Below are 21,180 nucleotides of genomic sequence, written 5' to 3'. Positions count from 1 at the left end.
ACATAAATTGAAATAGAAGAAATATTTTTATGAAATATGTTGCGTAAATTGGGACAAAGAAAATATTGTTTTTTTTGTAAGAGATAAGAAAAATAATTTGAACTAAGGGGATTGGATGGTAGTGACTAGTACACTATTTTCTTGGATCTTTTCATTATAATATTACAAATTTTCTAAGATTTTTTTTCTTTCTTACTTGTGATGTTTTTAATATTTTATTCAGATTCTTTAAACACTTGACACTAAAATTTGGGCACTTACACTAAAGATGACATACGTTTACACTATTGAAAACTCATTTCACTAAGCTAAGACTGTTTGTTTTTATTAAAATTTAATTCTTTGGTTATAAGTAATGATAGTGGATAATGGTGGGCGACGATAATCCGATGATGTTGTGAATAGAGTAGTGATGAATTATTATTTTTAATATGTATAACCTATTAATAGATATTTTAATTATATTACAATTTTGTTATATTGTGATCATTTAAATCTATTCAGACTTATTAAATAATTATAAATTAATAAATAAATATATTTAATAATTAAAATTTAAATCTAAAAACAAACCGACTTAATGGTTAAAATCTAATGATTAATACTATGTAATTTGTTCAAGCTTTAAAAAATAAATCATCTCAAAAAGTGTTTTTTTATTCACAAGTGATTTTCGAAAAAGAAAATACTTTTAAAGAGTAGTTGTTTATATCAATCAATTTGAAAAAAAAAATTATCAATATTTTAGCAGTAATTTCTTTTTGGCTAACGTTCCAAAAATGCTCACAAAGAATTTTGTTGCTACTACAAAATATTTACTTTTTTTTCTAAAAGCTAAATCAAACACCAAAATTCTCTAAAAAATAAATATTCGTTAATTATTTTGAGTGTTTTTGAATTTCGAGAAGCTTGATCAAACAGACTATCAACTCTTTACGGTAAAGAACACAAATTATTGAAATAAACTCTTCATATTTACTAATTCTTTTCTTTTTTTTACTTGTTAAAATAATATTTAAGTTTTCGAAACAGTAAAATCTTGCCATATATACCCATATATCTTCATATTAAAATTAAAGTAGATGACATATCCTTAAATTTTACTTTTAAAACTTAAATGTATCTGTGTGGACTAGAATTAAGATTAAGATGTTACAAATTTAGACACGGGACTAATTAGGAGTAGGTTATTACTTTTAGATGGTGATATTTTACGCAAGTATCATATTAATCATGTGCTGGTATTTATATTCACTAAAATTAATCAATCTTATTATAGGTCAATTATAACGTAAAGTCGTAAACCACACTTGATTTTTATGTCAATAATTAATATTGTATGTAGACGGAAAACCTACTTGCTTATTTGCTATATCCCCGTGTTTTTCCACGGCTTAGCTCATTTTTCAAGTCCTGTTTCTCTCTCACCTCCTTTTCATTTATATCGTTCTAAACAAGCCTATGAATAATGCATCGATTTTTTGTATAGGAATGCAAAGGTTCTAAATCTTTTACTTCATATTATGAACATAATTCAATTGAATTCGTCAAGAACGAGCTGACAAATAAAGAACAAATTTAAAATTTAAAATTTAAATATTTTTGAGTTTGAGTATCAAATTACTTGATTCTAATGTCTAAATGAAAAAAAATTTATACTACATGAATTCTTTAAGATAAAATAATTAAATTATTGAGTTCTATCGAATTTTACCTCTGTGCGCTGCATGTAGGCAGCTTATATAATTCTAAAAAATACTTAGAAATCGGGCTTGTTTTTTTCCTTATTCTAATGATCTATTTATATACTTTATTCTTATTCTTCATGAACACATAAAATATATTGAAGTGAAGTGAACTGTTATTTTAAGTATTATGTTCTTTCTAATAGTCTAATTAATTTCCCACTAATTTGTTTTGTCTCTCAAATTATTGAATATTTATTCAGTAAGCTACTTGAAGTCAAACTTGTTTTCTTTTCTTTTAGTGGTATCAATTGATACTTTATTCATGAACACATAAAATATATTAAAGTAGAGTGTCATTTTATTTGTCATGTTCTTTCTGGCCTAATAAATTGATTTTCCAATCGTTTGTTTTCTCTCAAATTAATGAATATTTATGCAGTAACGTACTTGGAATTTAGCTTAATTTTCTTTCTTTTAGTGGATGTCTTGATACTTTAGTCATAAGTACATACCCCTCCCCCTCCGTTCCATATCAGTTGATCATTAAATATAGTTGTCTCGTACTCTATTAATTGATCACCTTAGTAAATTAAGAAAACATAAATTGATTTTTTCTCTATATTACCCTTGCAATTAATTCTTTTTAAAAGTGTTCACATTTGTTTGTAAAGTTTCCAAGAAGTTTTTTAAGGGGTGAATTTGTAAAATCATCTTCTTATTTTTGATTTCCTAAGTACCGTGCAAAATGAAAAGTGATCAACTAATATGGGACTGGAGGAATAGTAAATACATAGTCAATTAATCCATCATTATTTTATTTTATTTTTATTTTGGGATAAAAAACCTAGGAAAATTGCTTTAATTTTTTGTTATAACCTACATAACTCATATTTGTTGGGAGAAGAAATTTGATTTCCTCGATTGCACCTTCAAGGACTTTCATTTATTAAAAATGGGCACATTATGTTTAATTTTTTCTTTATTTTAATTTGTTTGTCTTATTCTTTAATTTTTTAATATTAAACATAATATATGAAAAGTTAGAAATAAAGAATTATTTAAAATAATAAAAATTAATGACAATCAATTCTAGAAGAGGAAACTGCCAACCATATTTTTTTATAAAATTTAAATGACATTAATTTGACGGAAAGAAAATTAAAATGTCAAAGTGAAGAGTACTATGGGTATCCACAGACCACAGGATGTGAGTCAATGGTGTTATGTCCTGATAATACGAATGAAGATTACAATGAGATGAATAAAATTTGTAACTTTTTTTTACGTAATTTCTTAATTAAAAATCTTGATCAATACAAATTCAAACTAAATAAGTATTGAATTCCTATTATAGAAATCGAACATCTAACGAAATGCCAAATAAAAATACAAATTGTCAATCGTACTTTTAATGCTAAGTTGCCAAAAGAATAATAGCCTGTAATAATTGGAGAAAGAATATTATGTGAAAGAATTGGTCAAACTCATTATAACACACACATAAGTTTACGCGTTATGAAATAGTACGTGCATGGTCCTTTTCTACTCATTATAATATTGATTGATGGGGAAAGCCGCTAGTTAGTATTCATTTCATTTAATTTTATTTGTCATATATATTTTGATATAAAATTATAAAAAAAAATTTATTAATCTTTTTTATGATCTTAAGTATATCATGATAATATTATATTATTATAAAGCTCTTAATATTTATAGTCTTGAACATATTATGATGTCGATATCAGAGTGAAGCTAGACTTCAATGTGTACGGATTTGACCGCGAATTAATTAATTTTTGTTCAAATTTTGTATTTGTATTAAGAAGCTCATGACTAATTAAATTCAGAACCTGATACCAGCATTTGATAATATTATCCTAAAATTTAGAATTCATGAAGCAAAAATTATGACTCCACAATTTTAATTTATGTAGTTATAAAAATTTCTCATTATACAAATGTAGAAATATAAAAAAAAATATGTCAAACAAAGTCGAACCAATAAAGTATTAGAATTTCTTCTAACATTATATTAATGTTGATTATGACATACCATTGATTTTAAATGTCGGTTTTACTTTTTGCAAAATTTGGTCCAATTTAAGTACCACCTTAAGAAATTAAGAATGTACTTATTGGTATTTTTTTTTTATCAAATCGAACACTCACTAATAAAGTAAAAATTCAGACTGTCAATCAATTGATCATATTCTTATAATAACTTGAAATTATATCATTTCTCAAAATAAATTCAATAAAGTAAAGGTGTTGATAAAAATTATGATGCTGTTAGATTGTCAATAGATAACTAATTTGATATAGAAAAATCGTGAGATAATAGAATATTGGTGAAAAAGGAATTGCAAGATATATTCATGTAAAGAAAAACAAAGTTATTCTAACTTATATGTAACAAGAAATTCTTTTTTAATACTAGAGAAACAGTGTGTATAGAACATTTTATCAAGTGAAGATCAAGAAAACGAAAGCACTAAATTGGTACCAATGATTAAGAAGCTATATATGTTTGTTGCTTTCTTAGTAAATAAATTAGTTTAAAGAATTATACACAGTGTATATAGTTTTTTTTTAATGGAATAACAACATTATTAGAAAGCATAAACAATGCATTATTATTTTTGGGTATATATCCAGCTGGACTTCTTTACTTGATTAACAGAAAATTAACAACCTTATTTAAAGTAAGGCACCAATTAAGGTTGTGCAAGGTGAGGCTCTTCTCTAGTGTTGATCTCTCTAGTTTTTCTCAGTGCTACCTTGTATATAGTTGACATGTGTTTATTTAATTTTTAATGGACCAGATTAATTTTCTTGATCAAACATCATTAACCATGGTTATTACTATTTCTCTTTCTCTCTCCATTAAAAATTAAATGAACACATGTCAACTATACAAGGTAGCACTGGAGAAACTGGAGAGATCATCACTGGAGAGGAGCCTCTTCCTGCAAGGTCGGTGATAAGTACTCTTTTATTTTTTACTTGAAGTCTCGAATATAATGCACCATATAGGTGTATAACTAAAGAACATTTTAGTTGCAAAACGTGCATATATCAGCTATGTAGACTTGAGTCATGCCTTATAAATCTCATCATAATTTTCCTCTTCCATTCTAATATGAGTTTCACCTAAAAAATCATGTGCAACTCATCTTCAAAACCTTGTCAATTCTTACTTGACTCACACTCATCAGTCCGCCTCCGTCAAAAACGTCACACTCACACATACTTAAGTTTCATGTCATCTCTAACTAAAACCCATAAAACTAAACGAAGAGAATAAATATTTGAAAAAAGTTAGAAGTGTTTTCAAATCGACAATTCTCTAGAATGAGAACACAAATTAAAATCAATATTGGGAATATTTGCATGGGAGAATATTATAAATGTTGTAAAAACGGCGGTGTTACTCGACAAAAAAAACGCGCTTATAATTACGAAAATAAAAATTAGAGACAACAAGGTTGGTATGAGAACGCGTTTGACATAAATTAATCTTGTCTAATTATATTAATTTGATTTTTAATCAATTAGTTAATTATTATAAACTATATTTCTATTCTTTGATAAATTATTAATGTTAATTCTATCCCGAATGTGGAATTTTTCGTGTCAAATCTAATTTTTGAAAACGTTTTTCTTGATAGTCCTGAGGATCTATCGATACACTCTACCTTCTCAGAACTTCGTTAATTGACCAATCTTACTGGCTAGCTAATAAAATAATTATAAGAGGTTAATTAAAAAATGTTCAATATATTAAAACCGTTGATTGAGATACTGATAGAGACGACACTGAAAAAGAAAACATTTTTTTGAACTTATTAGCTGGAAAAAAATATAATGGGACTTTAAACTTGTTTGTTTTGTGTTGACGTTGACCAGCACTTCATAATAAATACAAATACATAAATCTGGAATGGGTCAAAATCAGATTCAAACTCTCCACTCAAACTGATCACTTCAGATCTTTTTAAGGAAGCAAATTGATTCGAGCCTGGGTATGGAGAAAATTATGTCGGGAGCGTCATCTTCAAATGAATCATATAGTGTGTGATCCGGATAAAAGATTTGAACATAAAATCTTAAAATTCGATAAAAAATTATTTTCATCAATCTACATAATACCTCGTAGACAACGAAAACATTAACTTATAAGGCTTTGATCTTGATAGGAAGTTGGCCGGTTGAGTCTCATTTATAATGTACTAATCCGACTAATTCAGATTTGTGCCGTATTTATATGCATTTTCATGCAAAGTGTTAATTTAAGATTTAAAAAAAAATGTAGTAAAATTATGAAATAAGAAAATGATAAAGGAGTTGATTCCATGCATCGGGGACCCCAGGTAGACACCAATGAATACAATCCATGCTATTACTATAGATGGATTGATGACCGTCTGATCTGTACTGTGATAATCTTGTTATGTTGATCAGACGGACAAATAATTTTGACATAGTTTTCAAAACTTTTTCCAGTTCTATTTCTCCTGGATGTATATCTCCTGGACTTTGTGCTGGCCTTGTTTTTCCTTTACATCTGGATATTAAAAAAAAAATTAAAAAAAAAATCAATTTCAAGATATATTAATATAATTATATAATTACCATCTAAATGAAACAAGAAGTTAATAGACAATAGTAATTTTGGTCCTTATTGGTAAATTTTGCTTTTTGGTGACATACTCACTCTGTTTCAATTTATGTAAAAGTGTCTGATTCGGCAATGTTTAAAGAGAAGAAAAAAGGATTTTAGAAATTTATGGTCTAGGACTATCTACAAAGGTTTCTATAGCTATAAATCGTCTCATTATTAAAATGAGAAGTTTAAAATCAAATTGTTACTAAATATAAAAATATGATATTATTTTGATGACTATACATAAAAAAAAATGTCACATGAATTGGAATAGAAAGAGTATACCTCAACATAATTAATATTCAATAATTAAAAAATGTCTCTTTGGTCCCTTTGGTGAAAAAATGTATGTTTTACGTGGCTATTTATAGAAATATATCACTGTTAAATATTGAGTGACAATACAAACTTGATGTAATGAGTAATTATTAAGTAGTTGATCGAAACGATTATTAATTATAGTAAATTTATGAATATTTATAAGCAATCAGACCAAAAGTGGCACGGTTCAACTAACTAAAGATTTAATATGTTTAATCAGATATCATAGGAATTAAAATCAGAATATATCAATAACCGAGGAACCAAAAATGTTATTAACCCACAATTAAATTTATAAAAAATGATACTTACCCCTCATGATCAGGAGAAACTCCTTGAAAAAAGATTCTTGTTTTTGTTGAATTAAGATTAGAATCAGCCCATTTGGCCCATGTATTTAATCCTTTCTTATAAAGTTCCATTCTATCCATATCTTTATACGTAATATTCCCTTCTTGAATCACATTCCAACTGCAAATTTTTTTTTAAAAAAAATAATAATCTTGCATTAAATAGATAATAATTAATAATAGGACATACAATAACAAATATACTATATAGTATATTGAAAAAAATATGAAAAATACTACTGTATATCACATGTATATCTCACGTTTGTTTTTTCCCTTTGCGATCCCACCAATGCCATGTATTAAAAACCAACACATCCATTTGTTTCCAAATATTTCCAGAACTAATTGAATCAATCTTGAGTACCCTTGAGCCTTTTTGAGTAACAGTATCAACAATGAGTGGATTCCCAAGGAACAATAACCAAATATTGTATTCCTATATTACAAAAAATGTTATGTAAAAATCAAAGAGTGGACAAAATATGAACATATATATAAAGATGATTTAAGTTATATACGCTGATAATGAAAAGAACTTGTATTCTCTATTGGTGTATTTTAACATGTTGTAGCAGATAATTGAGATTATTTTACAAGTTACTAATCTCAATTCCAAGGAACAATAACCAAATATTGTATTCCTATGTTACAAGAGATGTTATGTAAAAACAAAGAGTGGACAAAACATGAACAAAGAGGATTTAAGTTATATAAACTGATAATGAAAAGAATTTGTATTCTTTATTAGTGTATTTTAACATGTTGAAGCAGATAATTTGGATTATTTTACAAGTTACTAAGCTCAATTTTATATTATGGACAATTGATGTAATTATCTTTGGGGATAATAGTACTTCTATTCCCTAATTTATATATTGGTAAATATTGCTTCTGGCCATTGTGATATATGGCTCCTTATATTTTATCTTAAATTAATTAAACTGTATTTGTTTGGTTCTTTCATGTTAAAAGTTGACTATTTGTTAAAACATATGTTATCGTCAAATATGGAACAATAACACAAATTTAACATAATACAGGAGTAATTAAATGGCGGAGTGATCAATAATAATGGTAAATTTATGAATACTCACAAACAAATAATCAAAAGTGCACAATTCTATTAATTGATGACCGTATACCGTGCTTATCAGATATCATTATAAGGACTAAAATCGAAATTTATCAATAATTGAAACACCAAATATACAAGTGCTACTAATTCTTATATATAAATTTGTTTTAATCAATTGATAGTGTAAAGAAAATATTATATTGTCAAATTATAGAAGATAAATTTGAAAAATAATATATGGCTTACCAAAAGGGTGAATGTATAAATCTTTCCAATTTTGTCCATGCTATACTTGGCTTGTGGTAGTGCAACATGAAGCATACATGCAAGAGAAACCCATTGATTTTGACCAAGTGAATCCCCAACAAACATGATGCGTTTTCCTTTGTATTTTAACACCAATTCAGTTCCATTGAATCTATAAGAATTAGAACATAAAAAGGAAAAAAATATCAATGATTAATTAATTCAAGAATATTGTAATCTTTAATTTAGGGTGTATTTTGTACGAAGGAGAAGATTTTTCTGCACAAAATAAGTAGTTTTATTTTTTATCTTTTGATATTTGATAAATAAACAAAAATTATTATCTCAAAAGTAGTTATATATACTTTGACAAATACTATGAAATCGGTGGAGGTGAGTTGGGGTGGTGGGAGCGCTATACTAGTGGGGGTGGCTAGGATAGATGCAAAGTCAAGATTTTGTCTATGAGTTTAGAATTTTGTATTTTAAGTTATGGGATTTCAAATTAATAATTTGTACATTTTTTAAATATTTTTTCTAGGATAATACCTGATTTGAATCAAAACTATTAAGTTCTGTTAAACTCTATTCTACGCTCTGGCGCTGTCCCCGCTCCTTGTTAGAAGTGGATACTAGTGGAAGTGGGGTTGATGAAATTTATTTATCATCTTTTCACGAGGAAAATCATTTTCCTAATATTTCAGAAAAATATTTACAAAGCATTTTAATCGATCAACTAATGAAAATATAGAAAAATATTTTGTAAAACTGATTTTCCTCCGTACAAAACACACCCTTAATAACCAATGAAACAATAAATTAAACAAACTTATTTCAAAAATCAATTACCTTGGCAAATTACATCCAAATGGTTGCCATCTATACTTGAAATAATCTTTATCAAGGCGTCCATTCTTTTGACAATCAAATGAGGGCTCAATAAAAGGACAAGTTGATGTATTATATAGAGAATATGATTCATCAAGAACCCAACTCCCTTTGTAAATATCGCACCCCTTATTTATTCCTACTAAATTTACCTCATTGAAGATTTTGGTTTTTGAATTCAAGAAAAGAGAAAGTGCATAGATGGTTAAAAATGTTGATACAATGGCAATGATAGATATAGAGTAACAAACCATGAGAAAAAAGTTCAATTTTTTTTATTGTATCAATAATTTGATGTACAAATGAGGGATCTTTGGTCTTTTGTATGTGTGCAATATATATAGGTGAAGATGAAATAAATTTGATGAATTTCTGAAATGGATTCATGCATGTGTTCATTTTTTTTATGTTGCATAAGTGATCATGATGATTAGTAACTTATAGAAAGTATTAATATCTCCTCTAAACAACTTGTTTGGATTGTTGTAGCTATTGTATTGTATTATATTATATTGTACTGTTAGATTAAATACAATATTTGTTTTAATTGTTACTTGAGTTTTATTGTATATCGTATCGTTAAATTGATCATTACGTAACGATCAATTTAATGTGATCGCGTCGTTACCTTATTATTTTCTTCTCGTCATTGTCATGTTTTATCCATTTTCCCTACCCTTTTATATAATACTCTATCTCATATCCTATTTTTCTTTTCGGTTTGTTCTTCAAATTGCTTATGTGTACCATTATGTAACGGACGACAAACAATATACAATCTATCCAAATATTGTATTTATCAAAATAATATAATACAATACAATATAATACAACACAATTTAATACATTATGAAATAATATGTAACACCATCCAAAGGTATGCTAAACATTTTTCATGAAAAATATTACTTGTTGATTTTTTGCTTTATTTATCAATTCAATGGATGTTGACGGCCTGATTTGGAAACCAATAACTTGTGTCATTAATTGCTAGTTCCACTCTTTGATTCACTTCACTAATTATAATATATGCTAATTATTATTGCTAATAAATTTTGGTTACTTTCTTCCCCTATCTTCATTCAACTTAAGGGTCTCGATTTCCATGGTTTAAAAATTAAGGTTCTAAAAGTTTCCATCGAAACATACATAAAAAAATCATTTTTTAACATAGGGAGAAGAAATTCGATTGACAGTTTTGAAAAGTACGATGTATCTAGTTTGTTAAGGGTAGATCTAGAAGTTCGCTTACAGGTTCACGTGAAACTCTTGAAAAATCTACTTAAATATCTATAAATATTTGATCCTCAACTGAATTATTATTAGAGAATGAATTTGAATCGATGCAGAAAATCATAAATTTTAAGTTCTGAATTCACTTTTGTAGTTTGCAAGTTTCCAACTTTAGTTTTTCAAAAATATCAAAACAGTTTGACTGGATTATTTAGATAGAGATGGGGGAATCATACTGTTGGACTTTGGCCCAAAGTTTTGAAGTTATAGGCTTTTTTTTTGGAAGTCAATAAGCATTTTCTAGATTATTTTTTGGACAAATTACTTAACTACACTCCTTTACTTACCTTAATATCCATTTATCCCTACTTATTTCAAAATTTTCAAAAATTCCTTATTTACCTATGTATCCCGCATGTATCCCGTGCACAACGCTATGTATCGCGCAAACATCATTTTTAAGGGATTTTTGGTAAATAGAAAACTAGAAGGGATAAGATGTTATTTAGTACTTATAATATGTGGTTCCTATAATTTATACTTATTTTTTTCCCGCAAATTTACCACTAGACAATGTCTAGTGGCCTTTTATTAAACATAAAACATATCAATAGGGATAAGTGCAAGCAAGGGGGGCCTAGGCATTTTCTCGATTTGAAATTGCATTATGGATAAATAAAAGTGAACGAACAGAGTAATAATATAATTGATCTATATTTGATCAAGAATTGCACTTAATAGTACATTCCAAGTATCAGCAACACCAGCAATACACCAATGTGTGCAATCCACATATCTATGTCCACCAAATCCATAAACTGATGGATGACCATCTACTCTATATTGTGACAACTTTGTTACATTCAACAAATGAACTGATTTATTCATCCCTCTCAATACTTTCTCCAACACTATTTCTCCAGGATGTTGTCCTTGTGTACTCTCCGACGGTCGCGTTGCTCCGGTACAACTAATTTTATAACCAAATAAATATACTGTCAGTGTATAAAACTTAAACATTAAAAGATGTCACGTAAATTGAGACGTGTGTTGAACTTACTTGTCATGGTCAGGAGAAACTCCTTGGAAAAATATTTTGGTTTTTGTGGTGTCTACTTTAGTGTCCACCCATTTTGCCCAAGTATTCAATGCTTTCTCATATAGAGTTACACGATTTGCATCTTTGTATGTAGAGTTTCCTTCTTGCACAAAACCCCAACTACAAAAACAATAATAAACTTATAATCACAATATGTTCTATGTACCGACAATGTAAAACATATATTTATAAACTTATGTTACATATAAGATAATGTTGAATAAATTTAATATCTTTATTGATTGGTATGATAACTAACGTGCTATTACATGTTAAAATACGAGAACTTACGGTTGTTTTCTACCGGTGTGAAACCACCAATGCCAAGTATCAAAAACGAGGACATCCATTTCTTCCCATTGAGCCGCGGAACTGAGAGAATCGAGCTCTAAAACTCGGGTTCCATTCTTCATTTTGACAATGTCTACTAGAAAAACATTTCGAGATACCAGGTAGGACGTGCCGTATTTCTGTAAAGAGTAGGATACAAAAGTTTATTTATATATAATGAAAAGCCCTATTTTGAAAATGTATTTCAACAAGAAGTTTAAATAAGTCGACTTATATTTTCATAGGCAAAATTTAACGTTACAAAAAACGTACGTACCGGAAATGTGAAGAAAGAGGTGGATCCATTCCTCTTGGAGATATATTTAGCTTGTGGATCAGCTGCATAAAGCATACAAGTGAGAGATTGCCATTGATCCACACTTAGTGAATCTCCTACAAACATCACCCTCTTCCCCTTTAATTTGTGCTGAAAATGTGTAGCATTAAACCTATACACAAATGAACATACATGACATTAAGGGCAAAATTAGTCCTTTATGAATAAGGAAAATTGATTTTTTTTCTAATAAAAGAAAGGAAAATAAGTTTTGTGGTTGACATTTCATAAAAGGTGTTAAATAAGTATGTTGAGTTTGGACGAGTCAAAATTGATTGAGTTAAAAAATCTGAATGGTTATTGACTCCACCCAAAAGCTAGTTGGACTGAAATGAGCTAAAATATATAGAGCATAACTCAACCGTCCAATAAAACTATTTTTTCTTTATTACAGTAATATTATATCAAATAAAATAAATCTTGTTGAATTTTTTTATGGGTGAATTTGGATTACCTATCAATACAATATTTTATGAGCTGAAATGGACGAGTCAATAACCCACCCAAACATGAATACGTTCTGTTTTCACGAGCTAATTTGCCACCTCTCTTCTCCCGCCTCATCACCCCACCTACCCTCACTCCCCACCCTACCTCCCACTAGAAATTACCCCTCTCATCCACCTTGACCTATCCAACCCCCACCATCGAGCCCACCTCGATCTCTTCCCCTACCTCGAGTCCCCAACCACCCTTTCATCATAGTGTTTTCCTTGATTATATATAAATATCTGGGACAAAACTTTCTGCCTACTCCCCAACATAATAAAAAAAGGCAAGAAAAATACATTTATTTTTCTAAAATACACATTTCCCTTCCTGTCAACCACACCCTAATTAAGTGTTCCAATAAAAATAAAAAATAACTAAATTAAGTACATAAACACAAATCAAAAACTAAAAACAAGAACAACATAGATTTTAAAAAAAATGTACCTAGGTAAATTGCACCCATGGGGTTGCCATCTATATTTGAGATAATCTCTATCTTGCCTTCCATTATTTAAACAATTAAATTGTTTTTCAATAAATGGACAAACAGATGAATCATAAAGAGGATAATCATCATCATAAACCCAATTCCCTTGGAATAAATCACAATCATTCATTCCCAATTTGTTCACATCATTCATCAATTTCCCATCTACATTTTTCAACATGAAAACAATAAAAAATAATACTAGAGAAAAACTAGCCATCATTATAAGACAAGCCAAAAAGTAAAAAATAAAAAGCTTTAGTCTCTTTTTATTTGTGTCTATTTGATACTTAGAAGGGTCCTATATATAAAAATTTTCTAAAAAAAGAATCAATAAGAAAAAGGGCATTAATTATTTTCTTTAATTACTAGCCATTAATAAAATATCCAAATAAAGAAAATGAGTAATTTTATTAAAGAAAAAGGAAGTAAAAACAAAAAGACGGTGGAAATAATAAGTAGATTAATGTAATCAAATTGGGAATTATGTAAACATAAAGTGCATGATATATGTTGGTTAGTAGTTTACAAGTAGTAGATGTGATAAATATTGGAGTATATAATAAATATCTTGAATCACAAAAAGATTTAGTTAAAACTACTAATCTATTAGAATGAATTTTCTCTATTTTCAATTTTCATGTCCTTGATTCAAATCGATAACAAGAAAGAAACTCAAAGAAAACAAAGGAAATGATCTAGATAACGTGGAGCAATTTAAAGTCTTGATTAGAATTAAAGAGAATTGAATTGTGGCTGACTAATTTCTTTTCCAATTGTATATAAAAATTAATTCTGGAAGTTTCTCCTCACGCGCTTAGCATGTTGGAGAGTAACATTTGTTAGATCGATTGTTGAATGTGTACAAATAATAGTAAGACAAATGTATCTCAGTATTTTTATTTTCGCATACAATACTTGTACAAATATTGAATTTTGATTCAATACAATCATCAAAACAAAAAAAATCAAGTATTTTCTCTACATTCTTTTATGGTATCAGAGCAATAGATCGATCCAAATTTTTACAATCATTTCATTTAAATTTCATAGCCTTTCAAAACAAATTATCTATAGTACAAATTTCGCATAATTGAATACACTTTTGTACTATTGAAAACAATCCTTTTGACAAAAAATAATTATTATTTTTCCATTACATTTCTAAATTTATGCCTTGCAAATTTAAGCTATATATAAGGATAATTTGATTCATAGTTTTTCATTAAATGAGCATAAGAAATAAAAATTGAAGACCATCATATTTGAAGGAATTTTTTTTAAAGATCACAGTAAAAAGCCAATCCTTGCAAAAACTTGGTTTTCAACTACTGGCAAAGTTAAGAATTTTATCACAAGTGTTTTAAAATTTAAAATTTACATTAAAATTAATTTTAAATTTTTATATATAATATAAATTTTATCGAAGAATTTTCGACTGATCATCCTTCACTATATTGTATATTGTGTCTTCAAAAAACAAAGAACTCGAAACACGTTTACATAAAGTTAATCGAACAAATATTTTTACACATGCCCTGACATGTCAATCAAGAAACACAAAATACAAACAAATCTTTCATTTCTATGGAAAAAAAAACCACAAACCACCTTATATATAATTACAAAAATTTAAGTAATTACATGATTTAAGATAATATAATCTTTAAAAAACTCTACCATTTGAAGTTATTACAAAATTTCTCTTTTAATTTTCCTTCTCTCTAGCTCTTAACATTTAGATACATCACTGCACCTTTATCAGATACATTACAATTTTGTTTGTCTACAATGTATCTGGTATTAATGTTATTGTTGATACATAATCTCACTTATTTTAAACATAAATAAGTATGAATCTGATTTATAGTTATGTATCTGATACATAACATATATATTTAATACATAACTTATGTATCATTTGCTATGTAGTAATGTATTTGCGAGTTCTGAAAATTTTGGAATTATTATAATTTGAAAAACTTTCGAAATAGGATGTAAGTAGCGCTCAAACGGTTGGAGTTTCTCTACTTTATACATAAATAATTAACATATGATGAAGATATTAATATTGGACCATCACTAGACATAATAATATAAAATATTATTAATGTTTTGATTAATTATCCAAGAAGTGCACTTAAGAGTAAATTCCAAGTATCAACAACACCAGCCAAACACCAATGTGTACAATCCAAGTCCCTATGTCCACCATGCCCAAAAACTGAAGGATGACCATCTGCTCTATATTGTGACAAATTTGTTATATTCAATAAATAAACTGGTTTATTCATCCCTTTCAATACTTTCTCTAGTACCAATTCTTCTTCATGAACTCCTATTGTACTCTTCAATGGTTGCGTTATGCCTTGACACCTGTTTGAACCTGAGATCCCAGGGCTAATTTTGAAATTAAGTATTATTCGTTAGTGTATAGAACTTAGACGTCTATTATATATTATTTCGCGATAAATAGTATAGTATAATTATAAGTATAACTATTTGTTGAACTTACTTGTTGTCATGGTCAGGAGAAATTCCTTGGAAAAATATTTTGGTTTTTGTGGTGTCTACTTCAGAATCTACCCATTTTGCCCATGTATTGAGTGCTTTTTCATATAGAGTTAGACGAGGTGCATCTTTATATGTAGAGTTTACATCTTGAACAAAATCCCAACTGCAAAATTAAAGTAGACCATATATAAGAACATGACATAGTAAAAAGACTTAAATTTTCAAGGTATATATTATGAGTTAGGTTGATTTGAAGTCGAAATTTTATTTCAGTACTAAAAAAATCACTATTTGTCATTGTTATTTTTCACTAAAAAGTGTTCAGTGTTATTCCCATAGATAATTTGATTGAATTAGTAAGAAAACAAAAAAAAAATAGTAGTATTTTCACAAGGAAAAATTAGAAAGCTTCCCAACATTTCAGAGAGAATCTGTTTTTCATCTTTCTAGTGGGCTAGTTCAGTGGGAAAATCATGTTTTATAATATAAATTTCTCATGGATTCGTGATGAAAAAAATATTTGTTTCTAATAGTGTTTGAACATGCAATTTTATTTCTTAAATTGTATTTTTTCTCGTAAACATAAAAAATCGCACAATTTGTTCAAATTATGAGAACTTCCCTACAAATTAAAGTTAAATTCATAGAACTTAAATACTGAACTTGCCTTTACCCATCTCAAGTAATATATATACTTGAGTTGGTTAATAACCCGTCTGTATATTAACTCATTCTATTAACCTACCCAAATCAAGCTCAACACATTTATTCGACACACATTAGTAACCGTCTTATATAAAAAATATTGATGAAATAGTCGATCTAGCTCGTTATAAATATAATTAGATGATGACTTACGGTTGTTTTCTTCCAGTATGAAGCCACCAATGCCAAGAATCAAATATAAGAACATCCATTTCTTTCCATTGAGCTGCAGAGCTTAGAGAATCCAGCTCTAAAACTCTAGCTCCATTGTTCTCCGTTTTAATGTCTACCAGAAAAGCATTTCGGTACATCAAATACGACGTGTTGTACTTCTGCATTAACGTGTTCAAGATTTAATATATATGTCAGTGATCGAGAATTGATCTATTCATAGAGTAATATGATGTATAGTCAATGTCGGATTTATTCTATTTCATTATTTATGACAAGCATATACTTGTCATGTTTCACTCTCAAGAGTGAATTTGACTAATTATCATGGTGAAAACGTACTGTAACTTATGATATTGTTGGTCAAAATGTATGTAATTTGACTTTTGAGAAGCAAAATGTGACGAGTATTTTGAGACGGAATGTACCGGGAAAGTGAAGATAGAAGTGCCTCCAATCCTTTTGGAGATGTATTTAGCTTGTGGATCAGCAGCATGAAGCATACAAGTTAGAGATTGCCATTGATTTAGGCTTATTGAATCTCCTACAAACATCATTTGCTTCCCCTTAAATTTCTTTTGAAATTCTGTAGCATCAAACCTACCAAAAAATTAAAATAAAATTAAGGACAATAATATATTTAATTTGCAATTAGACGACAAGCTCGTATATAAAAAGTGAAGTTGTGTTTGAACATGAACTTTACTATAAAAAAAAAATTATGAGTGAAAAAAGGAAATTGTTCAAAATTTATAAACAAACAATATTTTTTTTTGGAAAAGAAATAAGAATAAAAAATTCTACGTCCAAATGACTATTATAAATTTCTAATAAGACCAAAGACTTCTAACAAAGTGCATCTCTTTTTAAATTTTTTTTCCAAAGGATTAACTGCAGGCGTTATCGCTACAACCTCTGCTACATGCTCTATTCTTCGGGTGAGCACCTTATGGTGAGAACTTTTACTACAAGAAAAGGGTAATTACATGGAAATTTTTCTGAGGATTAGTATAAAAATTTGCAGGAAAATAAGTTTCCTGCGGATTTTCATACTAATCCCTAGAAAAATCCTCATGTAATTCACACTTTTCATGTAGTGTTTGTGCACATTGGGTAAATCTTCTACCGTGTAATAACTTACAAACCACAATGTAAATCGCACTAGATAAGCCCTATACAACAAGCTCGACTCAGAAGACATTGAGGGGATAAATCTCGGATCATCCATGTGGACAACCATCCTTTAAACCAACTGAGCCGCCCCGATGACAAAGTGCATCTTTTCCCCTAAAGAATTCGGATGTTCATTTGACATTTTATTTTATAAATATATCTTTTCCTTTCTTAATTTCATTATCTTAACTGAATAAACAAATAATTAAATCAAATAAACCAGACAATTTGCAATTGCACATGATCAGCCAGCTTGGAAAATCTTAAACAATATTAAAGTGTTTAATTTGATTTGCTTATATTGTTTTCTAGCTTTTGTCCAAAAAAATTCAACTGTCTTCTATCTGCCCAAGTGATAAAAAGTTGCCATTATGTGACATGTGAAATGTGATAATTTCAGATTTTTTATTTAATTAAGAAAATCCCAAACTTGGAAATAAACTCTCTTTAAAGTCTAAACACTCGTAACAAACTAGCCAAAAAAATGCAAACTAAAGAAAAACCAAAAATAGAATGTCCACAAGTCTCATGATTTTTCTCAATTAAGAACTTATTTACTTATGATTAATCTTAGAAAAATGAGAAAAACTTTTTCAATAATAGTATTGCAAAGAAGACGTTATATCATGATTTTTTTTAGACACATTTGGTTATAAAGTATGAAATTAAATTTCAGAATTTTCAAGATTTTGAAAAACAATAATCACTTAAAATTACTCACAAAAATTCAAAAACAACTCCAATATGTAATCATGACTAAACACAACTAAATTTTCTACTATCATTTTTTAAAATTGATTTTTTTTTTCAAATTTCACAATAAAACCTAGCGAAAAAAGCTTATAGGAAAAGTGGATAAGATGTATCTATCGAGCAATCCCATCCAGCAATTAATTAAAAGCATGCACGTTATTTTCCAATTAGCTAGCAATGATCCCCAAAGTTGATGAATCCAAACACATTTGGTCCTACAATCTTGTGACTTTTTTAAAAAATATTCTTTTAAAAAAAAATATATTTAAAAACAAATACTAGAAACGTACATACGTCTGAACTCTGATGGAGTAAGTTTAAAAAAAAAGAAAAAAGAAGAGAAGAGTAATTAATAATTTTTTCTTTAAAAAAAAACAGAAAATAAAGAAGACAAACAAACAGTCACGGGTTAAAACTTAAAACGTTTCCACTCTAAAATTTGGAAGTTGTGCAGACAGCTAAGTAGAAAAACAAAGGCAAAACATAAAACATAACCCTACCCTCCAGTCTCATTTTAACTGTCGTTTTAATTTTTTTTCTACATTTTTATTTATTGATTTAACATAAAAATTTGGTGGGGATAAATTTTTATTGTACCAATACTATACAACAATAACAATCGTAATAACACGGTACATGTAAGGTCTGAGAAAGGTAAAATACACGTACAATAACAATCGTGGTAAGTACAATCAACATGATCCAACAAGTAGGGTCTGAGAAAGGTAGAGTACACGTACAATAACAATAATAATTGTAATAACACAGTTAATATTATCGAACAAGTAAGATTTGGAAAAGATAGAATACACAGTACGTAGACCTTATAATAAGAAGAAAAAAAAGAAGAAATGAAACATATAATTAAAGAACATAAGAGTATACCTGGGTAAATTGCACTCATTGGGTTGCCATCTATATTTAAGATAATCTTTATCTACCCTTCCATTCTTCAAACAATCAAATTGTTTTTCAATAAATGGACAAATAGATGAATTATAAAGAGGATAATCATCATCATAAACCCAATTCCCTTTGAATAAATCACAGCTGTTGATTTCCAATTGGTTAAAATCATTGATTAATTTCCCATATACATTATAATTGCTCAACAATATGGAAAGAAGAAGCAATAGAGAAAACATGATTATTTTTTCTTTTTGTTGAATTATTTCTCCTTACTTTTTTTTTTGTCTTCAAAAAATGTGAGGAGAAAATAATATATAATAAAGTGATAGATGTAGAGAATCCTATATATATACATGTAAAATAATTACAATAATTAATGTGAGAAAGAGAAGACAGAAAGAATTAAAGAAATGCCAAGAATGTGATAAAGAAATTTAAGTATGAAAAAAGAAAGGTTCACATGTTAGTCAGAGTGACACTTTTACCAACAATTAAACGTGGGTCGTAGTGGAATGATTTGAAAATTTTTTATTATTTAATTAGAGATCTTGAATTTGAGTGTCTAGGAGTGAAAATCTACCTATTTGTAAAGTTGTCCCTAGAAATATATAGCTCTTGCAATGAGAAAATTTAATTTTAATTGAATCTTAATATGAGTATCGGACAACAGATGAAAAAGCAAAAGAAAAGAAAGAAATGATACTTTTACCAACATGGGTCGCAGTGAAATGGTTCGAGATCCTTTTATCATTTAATCAAAGGTCTCAGGTTTAGTCTACAAAAATGAAAATGAAAATATCCTATTAGTAAAGTTGTTCCTAAAATATATAGTTTTTACAATGCATGAATTTAAATTCAGTCGAACTTCAATACAAATGTCGGACTAAAATAAAAAGAAAAGATACTTTTGATCCTAATTAACAGTACCTAACTTAGCACATAGACTAGTAGCTTTCTTGATGGAAAAAAAAGGTTAGTAGTTTTTGTTTATTAATAACCAATTAAGAAAATAGGTAACAAAGAAAGATGATGGGTAAAGAGGAAAATAGAATGGAATGAATTTAAAGCTATTGTATCTAATAACTATAAATCTAAGTATGAAAAAAGAAAGGCTCGTTAGTTAGAGTGACACTTTCACCAACAATTCAGCGTGGGTCGCAATGGAATGGTTCAATATTTTTTTATTCTTTAATTAGCACGTTTGAATTTGAGTCTTTGGGAATGAAAATATTCCTATTTGTAAAGTTATCCCTACAAATATATAGCTCTTACAATAAGAAAATTTAAATTTAGTTGAATTTCAATACGAGTATCGGACAACAGATGAAAAAGCAAAAGAAAAGAAAAAGACCAATGCTTTTCCCATCATGGATTGCAATGGAATGACTCAAGATCCTTTTATCCTTTGATCAGATGTCTCATGTTCGAGTCTCCTAGAATAAAAATATCCTATTAGTAAAATTGTTTTTAGAAATGCGCCAAAATGATATAATTTAGCACATAGACTAGTAGTTTTCTTGATGGATAAAAAGGCTAGTAGGTTTTGTTTATTAATAACCATATTAAGAATATGTGTAACAAAAAAAGATGATGGCTAAAGAGGAAAAGATAATGGAATGAATTTAAAACTATAGTATCTAATTATTATTATTACTTATGTATATAAAGAGAAAGTGCATGATAGATGATGTACTATGATTTGTTAGTAATTCTACCTATTAGAAGAATGAATTAGTTTTT

At 28.1% G+C, this 21,180-nt stretch overlaps 2 protein-coding genes across 3 annotated transcripts; both read right to left on the bottom strand.

The window, feature by feature from the left end:
* Positions 1-11,176: 11,176 nt before the first annotated feature.
* LOC102593141 (protein trichome birefringence-like 43) lies at positions 11,177-13,375 on the bottom strand. Its single transcript, XM_006348866.1, has 5 exons — positions 13,173-13,375; positions 12,177-12,348; positions 11,861-12,039; positions 11,531-11,689; positions 11,177-11,440 (listed from the first exon to the last, which is right to left on the bottom strand). The coding sequence occupies exons 1-5, from the start codon at positions 13,367-13,369 to the stop codon at positions 11,182-11,184; spliced, it is 966 nt and encodes a 321-aa protein (XP_006348928.1). The 5' UTR covers positions 13,370-13,375; the 3' UTR covers positions 11,177-11,181.
* Positions 13,376-15,229: 1,854 nt separating this feature from the next.
* LOC102592576 (protein trichome birefringence-like 43) lies at positions 15,230-19,732 on the bottom strand. 2 transcript variants are annotated; one of them, XM_006348864.2, is made up of 5 exons: positions 19,417-19,732; positions 17,034-17,205; positions 16,588-16,766; positions 15,731-15,892; positions 15,230-15,615 (listed from the first exon to the last, which is right to left on the bottom strand). In XM_006348864.2, the coding sequence occupies exons 1-5, from the start codon at positions 19,674-19,676 to the stop codon at positions 15,339-15,341; spliced, it is 1,050 nt and encodes a 349-aa protein (XP_006348926.1). In that variant the 5' UTR covers positions 19,677-19,732; the 3' UTR covers positions 15,230-15,338. The 2 variants fall into 2 exon arrangements, with proteins under 2 accessions (XP_006348926.1, XP_006348927.1); XM_006348865.2 differs by having other exon boundaries at positions 15,444-15,601.
* Positions 19,733-21,180: the final 1,448 nt, after the last annotated feature.

This window comes from Solanum tuberosum, unplaced genomic scaffold (genome assembly GCF_000226075.1).
Source record: "Solanum tuberosum cultivar DM 1-3 516 R44 unplaced genomic scaffold, SolTub_3.0 scf00102, whole genome shotgun sequence".
NCBI classification, from domain to species: domain Eukaryota; kingdom Viridiplantae; phylum Streptophyta; class Magnoliopsida; order Solanales; family Solanaceae; genus Solanum; species Solanum tuberosum.
This window is presented reverse-complemented; position numbering and strand designations above follow the sequence as displayed.